General features: G+C 40.9%; 1 protein-coding gene across 1 annotated transcript in view; it reads left to right on the top strand.

Annotated features, from left to right (window-relative positions):
- Window positions 1–15,673, top strand: part of LAMA3 (laminin subunit alpha 3) — a 272,254-nt gene that overhangs the window by 213,781 nt on the left and 42,800 nt on the right. Inside the window, exons 36-39 of the mRNA XM_063451472.1 lie at window positions 3,233–3,373; window positions 8,031–8,192; window positions 8,456–8,557; window positions 12,440–12,523. Coding sequence (XP_063307542.1) covers window positions 3,233–3,373; window positions 8,031–8,192; window positions 8,456–8,557; window positions 12,440–12,523 — 489 coding nt within the window. The remainder of the gene's footprint in view (window positions 1–3,232; window positions 3,374–8,030; window positions 8,193–8,455; window positions 8,558–12,439; window positions 12,524–15,673) is intronic.

The following is a 15,673-nucleotide window of genomic DNA, read 5'->3' as shown; positions in this document are numbered from 1 at the left end:
CTTTAGGGAGCGTCTTTGGCACCTGGGCTGCTGCTTGTTTCTTCCGAGGGCTGGTAGTTAGGAACGGTATGTTCCATTCTTGTAACATTCTTTTGCCGTCTTCTGGATTCATAATGGACTTGTCTACACCGTTTCTTTTGATTAGTAGTTTTGCAGGAAAGCCCCACTTGTAGGGGATATTTGCGTTTCTCAGCGCTTCTGTTATTGGTGCAAATGTGCGGCATTTAAGCATAGGAGAGATCCGCTTAGGAGAGATCCGTGAATAGCTTAATATCACTATACAGTTCCGACTAGGGATCAACCGATATTGTTTTTTAGAGCCGATACCGATACCGATAATCTGTTAACTTTCAGGCCGATAGCCGATAACTTGCCGGTATTCTGTACATTTACCATTTTGAAAAAATAAACTATTTCTAAAGGTAAATGCACAAAATATACAAGCCACATGCACTGGATGCAGTGTGTTTAGACAGTGGAGCTGTGTATATTTGTGTAGTGTATATATAATGAATGCAGGGTATGTTTGTGTAGTGTGTATAGTTAATGCAGTGACTGTTTGTGTAGTGTGTGGTGTGTAAAGGGAATGCAGTGTGTGTGTAGTGTGCGTAAAGTGAATGCAGTGTGTAGTGTGTATAGCGAACGCATTGTGTGTAATGTGTGTGTATAGTGAATGCAGTGTGTGTGTGTGTATAGTGAATGCAGTGTGTGTGTAAAGTGAATGCAGTGTGTGTATAGTGAATGCAGTGTGTGTGTAGTGAATGCAGTGTGTGTGTAGTGAATGCAGTGTGTGTGTATAGTGAATGCAGTGTGTGTGTGTGTAGTGAATGCAGTGTGTGTGTATAGTGAATGCAGTGTGTGTGTATAGTGAATGCAGTGTGTGTGTAGTGAATGCAGTGTGTGCGTGTATAGTGAATGCAGTGTGTGTATAGTGAATGCATTGTGTGTGTGTGTATAGTGAATGCAGTGTGTGTGCGCGTATAGTGAATGCAGTGTGTGTGTGCACGTATAGTGAATGCAGTGTGTTTGTATAGTGTGTGTATAAAATGTAGTGTGTGTGTGTGTGTGTGTGTGTGTGTGTGTGTGTGTTTTCCGGAAGGGATGTCATTTGTACGGGGGAGGCATTTTTTTATTTTTATTTTTAATGTTTGTTTTATTTTTAATATTTATTTTTAATATTTATGTTTTTTTTTTGTCCCCCCCTCCCTGCTTGTTGCCTGGCCAGGGAGGGGGGTATGACAGTCCCTTGTGGTCCAGTGGCATTGGCTGAGCAGTGAGGGGGCCCGCAGGTAGTGTTTACCTACCTTCCCTGCAGCTCCTCCAGCTCCCCACTGTAAATCTCGCGGTCTGTGTGCCGCGTGGAGCGTTGCCACGGCAACCCGTGGCAACGCTCTGACGGCCACGGGTCTCACGAGATTTACAGTGGGGAGCTAGATGAGCTGCAGGGAAGGTAGGTAAACGATTGCTGCCTGCCCCCCAGGACCGCCGGGCTTGTAATAAGCCCAGCGGTCCTAGGAGGTATTATCGGCAATATCGGTATCTGAATTGGCCGATACTGATATTGCAGAAAATACAGAATATCGGTCGATTATATCGGTAAAACTGATAATCGTCGATCCCTAGATCCGGCCATTTATTTGCGTTCCTGGAGGCCTGCATAATTCTGTCTTTGACAGTGAAATGATGTACTCTTGTGATTGTGTCTCTCGCAGTGGCAGGCGGGAGATGTTTAGGCTTGGGGAGTCTATGGGTTCTGTCCAGTATTAGGTTGAATTCAGACAGAGAGGGGATCAGGGTTTTAAACAGGTCTTTGACATACCTGGGTAGATCTTGTTGTGTTATAGTTTCTGGTATGCCCCTTATACGAATGTTATTTCTCCTACTCCTGTCTTCTTGGTCGGACACCTTTTCTTCCAAGGATTTTATTTTGTTTTCCAAGGCTGTGTAGGCCTCTGACATGGTGTTGTGTGCCTCCACTAATTCCTCTGTCCTGTCTTCCAGACGGGTAGTGCGCTCCCCCATGCTGTGGATGTCCGCTTTAATGTCTGCAGTCATCTGAAGAAGGTCAGTTTTAAATGAGGCTTGCAGCTCCTGCATGATCAGCCTGATAGATGAATTTGTCGCTGGGCCGCTGTGCTCTTGGTGGTGTTCGCCTGCTTCATAGCTGTGAGCAGGTGAGTGCCGTCCGTCGGCGCCATCTAGATTTTTCAGCTCCGCGGGTTGGGGCCTCTTTAAATGAGAGTTTAGTGTTTTTTGTTTAAGTTTCTTCGTGGCCATTTGGAGCAGGAGTGTTTACCTGTAGTTCTGTGCGTTTTTTGCTCGTTTCGTAGGGTTTATCTCGCTGTTAGAGCCGCATTAATGCCGCGGGCCGGGAGAGCTCCGTTTCAGCACGTACGCTCACATGCGCGGTCAGCGCACGCCTCCCATAAAGAGCATATTTTGTGCTAAAAGGCTGCTTTAATTATTTGGATATGTTTATATGAAACGTAGAACTTTTACTGTTGATGTAGATTAATGTCAGCTGATAATGTTTTTTTGCCATCTCGCAATAAGTTCTGCGTTTTTGTCTCTTTTGATTGCTTTACCAACATCCATCACACCATCTGTCAACTTAGGTAACGTTCTCTTTGTTTTTACTATGTATTTTAAGCTGTTGGATACTAAGCTACTGCTGCTGTAAGCGCGGTGCTTTATCTTTATCTTTGTGTTTGTATTAGGTTATATCTAGACTTGTAGAGTATTCAAGCATGCTATGGAGCACATATGCCTAATATTTTGTCAGGGGCTGGAACAAACACAGTTTTCCAGTTTTCTGTGTACTGAATGGCTCTGGACTCCAACCTTCTTTATCAGAATTACTGTCAGTATGACTGAGTCCTTGACTGTCTTTTGAACAACTACAACAAGGCAGTCTTTGTATAATAGAAACTTTTGATTAATTCGGGAGACTTTCTATTGAGTGTATCATTCATTTTCTTTTGATTTTGGAGCCGTTAGTGTAAATGAAAAAAGCAAACAAACCTGCTTTGACCAAATTCTCAATAGATTGAAAGCTCATGTGAGCAGGGGCTTCTTCATATCCCATTTCTATAATTGTAAAGAGCTGCGGAATATGTTGGCAATATATAAATGCTAATCATAATAACTATGTTAATCTGCATGTACTAATTGGCCATTAAAATATCAATGGTGTGTAACAGAGTAGACAAATGACATGTCTCTTTACAAACAGGAAAATGTTGGTGGCTCCAGGTGTGAGGTTTGCAACAGTGGATCCTTTTACTATGACCCTACCAATCCCAAGGGGTGCACACAATGCTTTTGTTTTGGAGCAACTGATATTTGCCAGCCATCCAGTAAGCACAGAAAGAAGGTAAGCAAAGGACACAGCAGCAGGAAAATTAATGATATCACGTAGTATCATGTAGTAGATCATCTCTTAAAAATGTCTCCAAGTCCCTACTTGACTTAATTTCCTCCCATGGCACATATCCTGGTCTGTGTCCTTGGCCAATGTGCTCAAGAAATTACACAAGAGACTAGAAGACATATCAAATCCTATCACTGATCTATTAATGAGAGTTTGCAAGGGTGCGGAATAGAGATTTACCCCATACAGGCAGCATATCATTGCTCTGTTCCAGTAAACCACTAAACCACTAGAAGCAGACATGCAGAAGGTGCACCTTGCTGATCAGAGCTCTATGATAACTGCACTGTTTGTGATATTATTTCACCACGTAAACATCCTTTCAAAGAACCATCTCTATGGTAAACTGGGCAGATATTCCGTGACAGATTGTAGCACACTATGAGGCTGTAACTCTAGCCCAACTTTCTTCTACTTGTTGTTTTTGACTCACTCTAACTAGGACACTATAGAGGAACTTTGAAACTACTGACATTTCATACCTAGTTCAGCAACAACATTTGCTAATAATAAAAGGTGCTGACAGCAGTGTTTAGTTTCCAATGAAAGAGAAGTATAACTTTATGGTCACCGTCATGTAATTGTCTATGCCTGTCCAGATTGTGTGAGCTATTACACAGGGCATCTGTAATGCAAGAACTCGGTAGTTCTCTTAATTGGCGTGACCTCCCAGTTAGATCTTCAGGAACAGTGGATGTCATGATTATGTATTGCAAAGCAAACACAGATACAAAATAACATTGCATAAGTAATCAGGCCCTGTGCTGGGAAATCCCTCAAGTATGAGTTATTTATAACAAGTTGGTGCATTATGAATGATGAATACAGTTTCAGAAGCCACAGTGACATCACTCTATAGTCTGATTTACAGATTTGGTCATACCATGTTGTGAACTGCAATTTGGCGTCTTCCTTCATAGTTTTATTTTATCCGAGGAAGAACATGTAGCCTGAAGGTATCAAGACTCAACAAATGACTCATCTTATTTTATCAATGGTCACATCCAGATTCCTGTTAATAATTCAGTGTCATTAAGCGAATAACAGACAAAACAATCCACTCCCAAGTGTATGTAAGAGTAGAACACAGAAACATTACTAAACTAAACCAGTTTTTTGTGGTTTATCATAGACCGCACAGAAGAGAATAAACTTGAAGGCATTAGGATATGTCAAATAAATAGAAAGTATTATACATTTAACATAAAAGTTATATTGAAGTGTGAATTGTTGGAATCTCAGAGTGAATTTCATAATTTAGTTTGTCAGCTATGTATTAATTTTGGTTGTTCTGATCTAAAATTTCAAATTGACTTTGACATGTTTTTGGATTCCAGACAGTTGATACTTTAGTGGATAGTCCTGTATGTAGTGTAGACATAGAATAGGTAGAAGAAAGACAAAAAACAAAGAAAAGATAAAGAAGGGACGGTGACCGAGGAACAGTTATGGTCATTCAATTGGAGCGTTCTACCAAAATTTTCTCCATTTGAAATAATATCTTGAATTGTGTTGTGCATAGCTGTTTGCTTTTCATTGAAGGTGGCTGCATTTTCTAAAGTAAGGGTTCCTCAGACTTTGTTATTTAGCTAGCTACTGTTGCAAGAATGTTTTCTTCACCTCCAAAAGAGTCCAAGAAACCAAGACAAATTTATATTTATTTACCAGTACTTGGTAAAGCTATATTAACTTTACCAATTCGGGCCATCTGGCATTTCCTGTTGAATCCAAAACAATATCTACTCCCAATTTATTAAAACAAAAACAGTTACTTAAAAGATCTCAAATAGGCCAAAAACTTGGATATAAGCATGAATCCATGGAAACAGACATGCATTCATTCCTCCAAATTGAGAAAGAGAAAATGAAAAATGGAAACAGGGTGGAAATGGCACAAAATATACCTGTGAACAGGACCGGTGCTAGGATTTTTAGTTACACAGGCGAAGATGCATTTTGGTGCCCCCCACCCTCGTTTAAAATAAGGGTCATACAAACACAGAAATAATCATACAGAGACATACAGACACATACAGACACACAGGCAGAGACATACATGCATACAGAGACATGCAGGCATATAAAGACATACATACAGAGGCATACCGTCATACAGACACATACATACATAGACATACAGAAACATACATACAGAGACATCCAGGCATGCAGACACATACATACATACATACATACAGGCATACAAAGACATACACGCATACAGAGACATACACGCATACAGACACATACGTACAAAGACATACAGGCATACAGACACATACATTTGTACATACAGAGACATACAGGCATACAGACACATACATTTGTACATACAGAGACATACAGGCATACAGAAACACACATACAAAGACATACAAGCATACAGACACATACATTTGTACATACAGAGACATACAGGCATACAGAAACATACATACAAAGACATACAGGCATACAGAGACCTACAGACATACATACAGAGACATACATACATACAGAGACATGCACAATTACATACTTACATCAGTTCAATCTTGTCCCCTGGGTGCATGCTGTCCGGCACCTTGGAGTCCTGTCCTGCAGCCCAGCCCCATCACAGGGCGCCAGCCGCGCTGTGTGGTACACAGGGAGCAGGGATATGATGTCATTCATATCCCCGCCCCCTCCACACAGCCTGTGGCAGACACCAGGGTAGGTGCAGTGGCGTACACATGACCCATGGGGCCCCGGTGCGAAAATTGATCCGTGCCCCCCCCCCCCCCTCACGCTTACTCTGTGCGGGCCGGGGCCGCAACACATGGCGGCGGGCACCTGGTCGCAGGGGTTGTTGCAGCGCTGTGACCCCTGCGACCGCGGTATGTACGCCAGTGCATGCAGATGCACACACACTTAAAGGACCACTACAGACACCCAGATCACATCAGCTCAATGAAGTGGTCTGGGTGTGAGGTCCCTCTAGTTTTAACCCTGCAGCTGAAAACATAGCAGTTTCAGAGAAACTGCTATGTGTCACCGAGGGTTAATCCAGCCTCTAGTGGCTGTCTCACTGACAGCCGCTAGAGGAGCTTCCGCTATTCTAAGACACTGAACGTCCATAGGAAAGCATTGAGTAATGCTTTCCTATGGGCGGTTTGAATGCGTGCGCGGCAAGAGCATTCGGAGCTGAGAGGCGGATGGATCCCCAGCGCCAAGGGAGTCCGGCGCTGGAGAAAGGTAAGTGCTGAAGACACACACACACTCTCACGAACAGATGCATACACACCAGCTAACAGACACACATATTTACTGACAGACACACTCAACGACAGACATACATACACACTCACTGACAAACACACACTCACTAACAGACATCAAACAGACTCACTAATACACACACAAACACACTCAGTAAGAGACACACAGTAACACACTCACTGACACTCACTAGCAGACACACTCACTGACACTCACAAGCAGGCACTCACTAACAGACACTCACACTGGCACTCACTAGCAGACACTCACACTGACACTCACTAGCAGACACACACACTGACACTCACTAGCAGACACACTCACTGACACTCACTAGCAGACACACTCACTGACACTCACTAGCAGACACACACACTGACACTCACTAGCAGACACACTCACTGACACTCACTAGCAGGCACTCACTGACACTCACTAGCAGACACACACACTCTAACACTCACACTTTTAAATTTAATCCCCCAGCCTCCTTACCTTTTGGAGTGCTGAAGGGATTCCCTGGGGTCCAGTGGTGCTGCTGGGCTCCTGGGCAGGTGGGCAGGTAGGCAGGTAGGCTGGCTGGCTGGCTGGCAGGCGGGCGAGGGAGCACTCTCCCATGTGTGCTTCCTCTTCAGCTCCCTCGCGCACCGCGTAGGGATGCCGGCGCCGGAAGATGACGTCATCTTCCGGCTCCGGTATCAGTATGCGGCGCGCGAGGGAGCTGAAGAGGAAGCACACATGGGAGAGTGCTCCCTCGTGCGTCCGCAGAACCGGATGCCCGGTGATACCAGGGCCAGCCTCGGGGGGCCCTGAGGTGGCCCGGCTCCAGGGCCCCCCAGGAGAAGAGGCTGGCCCAGTGGGTACCGTACATACCGGGTCGCAGGGGCGGTCGGGCCCCCTGCGACCCGGTATGTACGCCACGTAGGTGGTGGGTGGGCAATAGGAGGCTGGGCTCCGCGGGCGGGAAGATCTGGGCTGCGCTCGGCCACGCTACAAAAGGTCATCGGCTGGAGGGGAGCGCAGTAAAAAAATGATATATAACGGCACCTAAATGTGTATATGGAAAAGCTACAGAAATAACACAAAACCTAGTGGTAATAAACATTTTTTCAATATTAAAAATAAACAAACAAAAACTATGTCTATCCATCCTTCTATCTATATTATATAACTATATGCATCTGATGGCTTAGGATATGATGAATATCAAATATTAAAACTGTCAAATTCCTATAAGTCAGATAATAAAAAAATAAAAAAAGCATGTTAAAAAAACAAACAAAAACTGAAACATTTTGGTCTTTGTTCTATTCAACCCCTATTGTCGGATTAATACTTATCCAATACTCTTTCCTGCTCTAAGTTTGAAGACATGAGATTCTGGAATCTTAAGACTTCGGATGACACCCAAGTAGCTATCACCTTCAATCCAGGCAGCAACAGTGTTGTTGCAGATACCCAGGAATTACCGCCATCTATTCATACGATATACTGGGTGGCACCACAGTTATATCTGGGGGACAAGGTAAAGTGACATCACAATGAATTTTTTAAATATGATAAATTATGTATTTTTTCAAAGTGCCCAGTGTTAAACTCTGATAGTTAAGTTAATTAATAAAAGACTTGTTTGTCCTTTAGGGGTGCAACCATTCATTAATGTCTATTTTTTAAATAATTTTGTAGCAGCATACATTTTTAGCCTATTAATGCAATGTATCAGGTTAGCACAGAGAGTTGACCAGGAACAAAATGATTATAAATTATCATTAATTTTATTCAAAATAGATTTCTTCATATGGAGGCTTTCTGACATACCAGCTGAAGTCCTTTGGATTGCCCAGTGAAGGAATGATTCTTTTAGACAAACGCCCTGATGTTCTGTTAACGGTTAGTTGATTGCTGATAAATATACATTTTGTGTTCCTAAAAGTGTTTTAACATACAATATTTTAGACACTGGATATTGACACTTTATACCGAAAACCATAAAATTGTTTTTCTTTGATATTTGCAAAAAGTTCTTCTTGTGTCCAAGTTTTGATGTTTGTTGTAACGGAGCTCCAGTACTCTGACCGAGTACCTCCGCCAAGTCTGCTTCCTTGTAGCTATCAGGGACCCTGAAACACTTCATACCCAGACGCCGAGGTTTGACTGGGATCACTTAGGGCCTTTTCCACCCTGGACCAAACACCAGACGACACATGGTGAAGGTTAAACAGCAACTCTTTAATGAAAAAAGCACACATAGTTTAAGCCCCCAACAGCCTCATTTACATACAATAGGTTACATAGATTACTATAGTACAAGGAAGGGTGGGGTCAGACAATAGGAAGGGCTGATGGGAGATTGAGGAGGGACAGAGCAGCTAGATTAAACTGGTCTGGCAGTGTCCCTGGGACAACGCCCTGCTGGGGAAACAATAGGACAGGAAAAAGGGGGGAGGGGGAGTTGCACAGACCAGCAATACATTCAACATACCCTGCACAAATAATAGGCACAATGTGACAAAACACAAAAGGAATTTGGGAGTCCCCCCATAGTGTCTGTCTTCCATCCCCATTGATGGTGACTACCGTCACATGTGTGTCTTGGGAAATTGTGTTTTACTTAAATCCCTATTGTTCATTATTGCAACCACTCTGAATGCGCTTGGAGAAGACTTCTGGTAGCAGAAGTAAATCATGATGAGAAATCCAGCATTCTGATCATTGGTGTCCGGTAATACTTTGCCATTATACCTTCAACTTTAAAACAATCATTACAGATTGTGCAGATAACCCCAACATAACACATATGAAAAGTAAAATTTAAGAGCCTCAACTCAAGATAAAGACCACTGTGCTGTCAAAGTTATAGTAAAATAATGCCCTTGGAAATAACTGTGCAGAAACATGGGCTCAGTTCAAAAACATTTATCTTGTTTAGTATTTAGTGAATTGTAGACTTGTGCACAGCAAAAATTTGATTTGTCAAAATCGATTCTCCTGGGGGAAAAAAAAATACAAAACAGTGTGGATGGTCCGAAATTCGTTCACGTGAAATTTCAGTATGGACAAATGTTGTTCAGGAAAAACAAATATTTTCAGGAAAAACAATTCAGATGAACTCATTCGGATTGAAGTCTTCTGTGGCATCCCTAAATGGTTTAAGGACTGCCAGTAGCTGCCCTATTATTGTCTAATCCTCGAGCACTGCTGGGGACCCAATGCCATTGTACTGGTCCAAAGACAGTCCATGGAATGGATTGCCCTCTGCTGTACCAAAATTCTTCCCAGCATGTCTAAAGTGTCTAAATGTCCACCACATGATGACATACTGTTGACTCTGTCAACTATTGGCACTATCTTCCACATCCCACCTGCTCTGGCTAAGGATGGTAGAATTGGAGGAGGTACTGCTGCTCAGGCGTTGAACTACCAGTGTTGTAAGGAGCCTGCTGATGCTTGTTGCGATTAAGGGCACCACAGGGCTCTTTCCGACCTCGCTGACACTACCATGTGCATAAAGATAGGTCTGTAAGGAGACCCACTAGGGCTTAAGGGAGATATTAACAGTGCTCACAGTAGGAGCATCAGTGTAACCATAAGTGCATGTTGTGTGCATATGGGTCAGTTTGTGAATCTGTATGTGTGTATATGGGCATGTGTGTCAGTCTGTATATCGTGTGGGTGTATATGTACATGTATATTTGTGTGTATATATATGTGCGTGTTTGTGTATCTGTGCATGTTTTATAGTTGGTGTATCTGTGCATGTGTGTCAGTATGTTTATCTGTGTGTTTGTGTGTCAGTGTATCTGTTCACATGAGTCAATTTGTGTGAGCCAGTCTGTATCTCTGAAGCTGGATCTGGCAGTGTCTGTGTGTTTCTGTGTGTGGCAATGTTCATCTGTAAGTGTGAACTACGCATACCTGCATACATACATCAATATCATACACAAACATACCATTGCATTTAAACACTAACACTACAATAAAAACAGCCCAGTTTTTAAATGTCAACTTGAAACAGACACACTCCTCTGCACTAAAATGCCAACACTGTACATGAAAACAGAGTTGCTTACAAATACCAACACTACACATAAACACACTCCTGCATTCAACTATTAACAGTACACACCCATGCATTGAAACACCAACACTACACACAAATAAACTCCTGTATTCTAACATCAGTGAAATACACAAACATTCACATTCAAATATGGGGATTCAGTTACACCATATGACCATATTGTGTTAAGCCCCCCAGTGTGTCACAGTACCCAAATATCTGTGTGCTTAAACTGCTCCCATAGACTCTCCTCAATTTATACTTCCGTGTGGTCACCTCCAAAGGGGCATCTATAGTTGATGGGTTCGGTGCTCAGCCCAATAGTAATCTGTTCTGGATTCCAAATCTCCACAGAAAAAAAAGATAATTGGGATCACAACCGGAGAATGCATTTCTAATTAGTGGTGCTGCCATAAAGGCCAACTATATACAAAATACAGATTAAGGAACAGCACACACACACACAAATAATAAAATAAATTTTACAGGGCTACTTAAAATCCCCCAACTTGTCAAACAAATATGGGGATTCAGTTACACCCTATGGCCATATTGTGATAAGCCCACCACTATGTCACAGGGTCTAAATATCAGTGGGACCTGTTCCAATTTTAAGATGAGAGATGAACATGCTAACTGTAATACTTACTGCCTAAACTGATTCCACAGACTCTCCTCAACTTATCCTTTCCTGTAGTCACCTCCAAAGGGGCACCTAGCTATCTGGGTGAGCTCCCCACCCATCCACTATGGATGCTCCTTTGGAGATGACCACAGGTCCATAGAGAATAGTGTGAGTATGCCTTTGGGTCACTGTGGAAAATTCTGTTTTCTTTTAAAAGAACTTCTAAGCATTTTACCTTTTTATTTGTTTTGTTTTATTAGAGTCGGATATGTACATTTTTTTTCACACATTATTATGGTTACATGATTTTAGAGATTTGTTTGTGGTATTGCACAGGCAACTTTTTTATTTTCTGAAACTCTCAGGGCCAGTTTAGTGCCAAACATAAGCTCACTGTATACACAGTTTGAAGGAATTTCACGTGTACGTTTCAGTCCCTGTTCAATTTCTGTTTACAGTATATTACTTCTTCTACTATTACCATTGCGTACTTCGCATTAATCGTAAAATAACAAATCCACATATTGTTATTCGTTCTATGACAAGTTATTTTATTTTTTTAGAAATACTAACCACACCACACACACACACACACACACACACACAAATATATATAAAAAGTGAAAAAAAGAGATAGCACTCCCAGGACTTGTAAATAAAATAAAACTTAACTTTTAATCAATCAGCAAGAGGTCGACGTTTCAGTCTGTTAACCACAGACTTTCATCAGGACTAATGCAAAACACCATAAAATGACATATATATACAATAAATACATATTGGTAATCAACTTACCCACCACCAAACCAATTACGTCGTTTTGCATTAGTCCTGATGAAAGTCTGTGGTTAACAGACTGAAACGTCGACCTCTTGCTGATTGATTAAAAGTTAAGTTTTATTTTATTTACAAGTCCTGGGAGTGCTATCTTTTTTTCACTTTTTGTATTTTGCTGGACAAGCACCGGGCATATTCATTTGGATTGTGGAGTGCAGGATTATTTTGTTTCGTTATATATATTTATATAGCATTTTGTTAAATGGTTGATTGATGTAAATCTTCCTTAGTTTCAAATTCTGTTTTACAGGGTAGACAAATGACTGTTGTGTATGTGGATCCAAGCAACCCATTACCAGACAGACAGTACTATGGTCGTGTCCAATTAGTGGAGGTAAGATATTTTATACACAACTGTGGTTGCGGTAAACGTCTCTGTATAGCCCCACCCCTTGCCACACCCACACCCACACCCCTAAAATAACAGTGTCCCTCTTTGTCTGTTACAAATGTTTGGGTGTATGGCATAGGCCTGTTTCATCTGGTTGTGCACATTGCAGAACTGTCTATTTAATCATTATAATTCTGGTATTCTGCATGTAATTTAACATTTATAAACAGCTCTTTGGAGACCAACTGCCATCAGTACAAAGGGCTGAGATTGTTCATTGAGAGACGAGGAACGGTATTGGAAAGGGTTTTTTTAAAGAGCAGTTTTACTAATGAATTCAGGATATAAGGTTTAAACAAGTACATTTGTAGATAGATAGTAGCTCTTTATGGGGATTGCTATATACATTTTAATAACAATGGCTAGTTGGTCAAGTAAGAAGTATATTTTGCCACTCCTGGGTAACAAGTGGTTTGTAAGTAAAAAAAAAAAAAAAAAAAGGTGGGAAAGGGGGAGGGTGGGAAGGAGTGGGATTATGAGGAAGGCGGCTAGACCTATTGGGAAAATACCTCTTACCTAAATATGTGGGAAAATATACAGAAAAAAGGGGACTGCGCTTTCCCTAAAATAGGGATACCCTCTGTCAGTAAATATGTGAACAACTTAGCTGCTTACCACAACCACCTACAAGAAATATTGAACTTTTTGTATAAAGATAACAACCAACCAATAAAGATTAAAAATATAATGTATTAATCCTTGTATATATAAAGGGCTATTCTTTATAGCAATGTTTGCAATTACTGTTAATATCGTAAAAACAAAAATGCATTAAAAACTGAAAAAAACCTGCAAAAAAAAATACAAACACATAAAATAAAATGTTTTTAAAAATTCAATGTAAGAAAAAAATACTGACACTTGCACTTCTCTGTAATACTGTCCTCTGTCGTACTCTCCAGTAGTTTCTGAGGTAGTTTAGTGAAAAATAATTGTTTTTACTTCCTTTTGATGAGTAAAGCAGGGTAGTGAGAATGTCTGTCTTTTCCAGTAGTAACCTTGTCTCAAACGCGTTTCTCTTTCACTAGGCTTTGTTAATGACAAAGAAGTGGTTTATATTGTTTCGTTTTGCCTTCTTTTGGGTCAAAAGATCAGTTATGTGAAAGATCAAATTTGATAGACTTACATTTTGCATTCCACTTAAATGATAAAAGGTGTTACCATTATGTTATCATGTTACTTAATAAGTACTTTGACTCCTTTTTGCAATATTAGGCCTTATCTCTAAAGTGTGTAATAAAGTTCCTGTTCTCAAAATGTGCTTGGTTCATAATAGCTGCATGAACGGTTTACTCCCAACTACTGTTACATTAACCCATTAACAGCCAACAATGATCTGTGTTATAATAATTGAATTCTTAGACACTCTATTCTGAGATTAAATGTTCTACTATGCTTCCATTAACAAGGCTCTACAGAGCACAGTTCCTGCTGGGACATGAGATGCTATTGGTTCTTGTGATTACTATGCCAATGGAGTAGCATACTCAGGGCTGGTGCAAAGGTTTTTGGCTACACAGGCATTTTGCAACGCCCCGTCTGGAATTTCTTACCCCCTTTGGTGTTTCCTATTCTATCTTTTTAATGTCTTACCCTCTTTAGTGTATCTTATCCCTATTTTCCCCCTCCTCTGTTTTGGGGTAAATATTTTAGGGAATTAGACCCCGCAACAGGTGGCAGGTCAATATTGGAGACCTTGAGGACTTGGAGACTTGGCTACAACATTGGAGACTTGGCTACTAAACATCACAATGCATAATATTATTCTTTATTTTGGTGAGGAATACCTAGAGCATGGGTAGCTAAAGTGTCATGTTAGTGGTAGTTCTGCAAAGTTTTAAATATCCTTGTTAGTCACCGATGACCTACAGGACAGTTTAAGGAAATATCATAACTAAGAAATATTGAACGACCCGTAGTACAAAAATTGGAACTTCCTTTATGTAATATAACAGGCATTTTTGCTTACTTCAACAAAAGGGCTAAGGAATACTAAATATATCATAATCCTATTCAAAGAATATGTCAGTGCAGCTGGTAAATTATTTAACAATGGTACAATTTTCTATGGAAAAAAAAGTACAAATTCCTTTCCAAGGGGTGGCTTTTTTGAATAGACCAATGTTTTTATCAACGAGCCAAAGGAAAAAAGATAAACAAAGGCAAGGTGAGAGAAAAAATTATTCTTGACAAAGTGTTTGTGCTTTTTAAATTGCTTTATTTTATATTGCATTTAGGATTATGTATGTTCTTTACAAGCAGAAATTGTCCCAGTTTGAACCATTTCATTCTGATTAATTGCTTTAAAATAATTATAGTTAGATGGAAAGACATGCAGCTATGCCAAATGGTTTGTTAACATAATAGTAAATCTTCATAAAATGGCAGCTGAATTACAAAAAGTAGGGACATATAGTCCATTTGTGAAAAAAGATTGGCTGGGGACTGAACCCAAAAGAGGAGCATTGTCATTCTTCTGCTCCACGTATAGTGGGAAGATCTGTTCTTTTATGACTTCATTGATGCCTCGGTGGTATGAATGATTAATGTTATTTCTGTGTTGGCTTTATGCAAACTGGCCAATTTAAATCGCCACTTCTCTGGAAAGTACACCATTGAATAAACCATCGTAAATCACCTACATTGGTGTTAACCCTTTTTTATGTGAACCTCCAATTTTTTTCTATTTCACTACAGTTGATGTTACTGCAGTTTAGATCTAGATGCAGCCAGGGTTCCATTCCATTGGTGGAGAGATAGAAATTTTCTTGTGGCTGACCTTGTAAAATTCCCTAGGGTTGCTGAACCTATCTCCAAGTTTCTCAAAATTATGCGTATCCCCCTGTTCAGGGACAGAATGGAACATGTGTGGTTCCCCCTTTTTATTAGCTTAGAACACCGACCACTCCTGGCTGTTAACTGCAATTAAGTGATTAACTAAAGTGCTTTCCCTGGATGGCATTTTGTCTCCTGAACACAGACATTGGGACTTGGTCGTCAAACGCGTGTAACCCATTTTGGCTATACGATCTCGTGAACCTCGGCAAAGATTGTACTGCTGTTGGTCCAACTTGCCGACCAGCTAGACGAACG

Source organism: Pelobates fuscus, chromosome 4 (genome assembly GCF_036172605.1).
Source record: "Pelobates fuscus isolate aPelFus1 chromosome 4, aPelFus1.pri, whole genome shotgun sequence".
Taxonomy (NCBI): domain Eukaryota; kingdom Metazoa; phylum Chordata; class Amphibia; order Anura; family Pelobatidae; genus Pelobates; species Pelobates fuscus.
The sequence above is the reverse complement of the archived record's forward strand: the minus strand, read 5'-3'. Positions and strand labels throughout refer to the sequence as shown.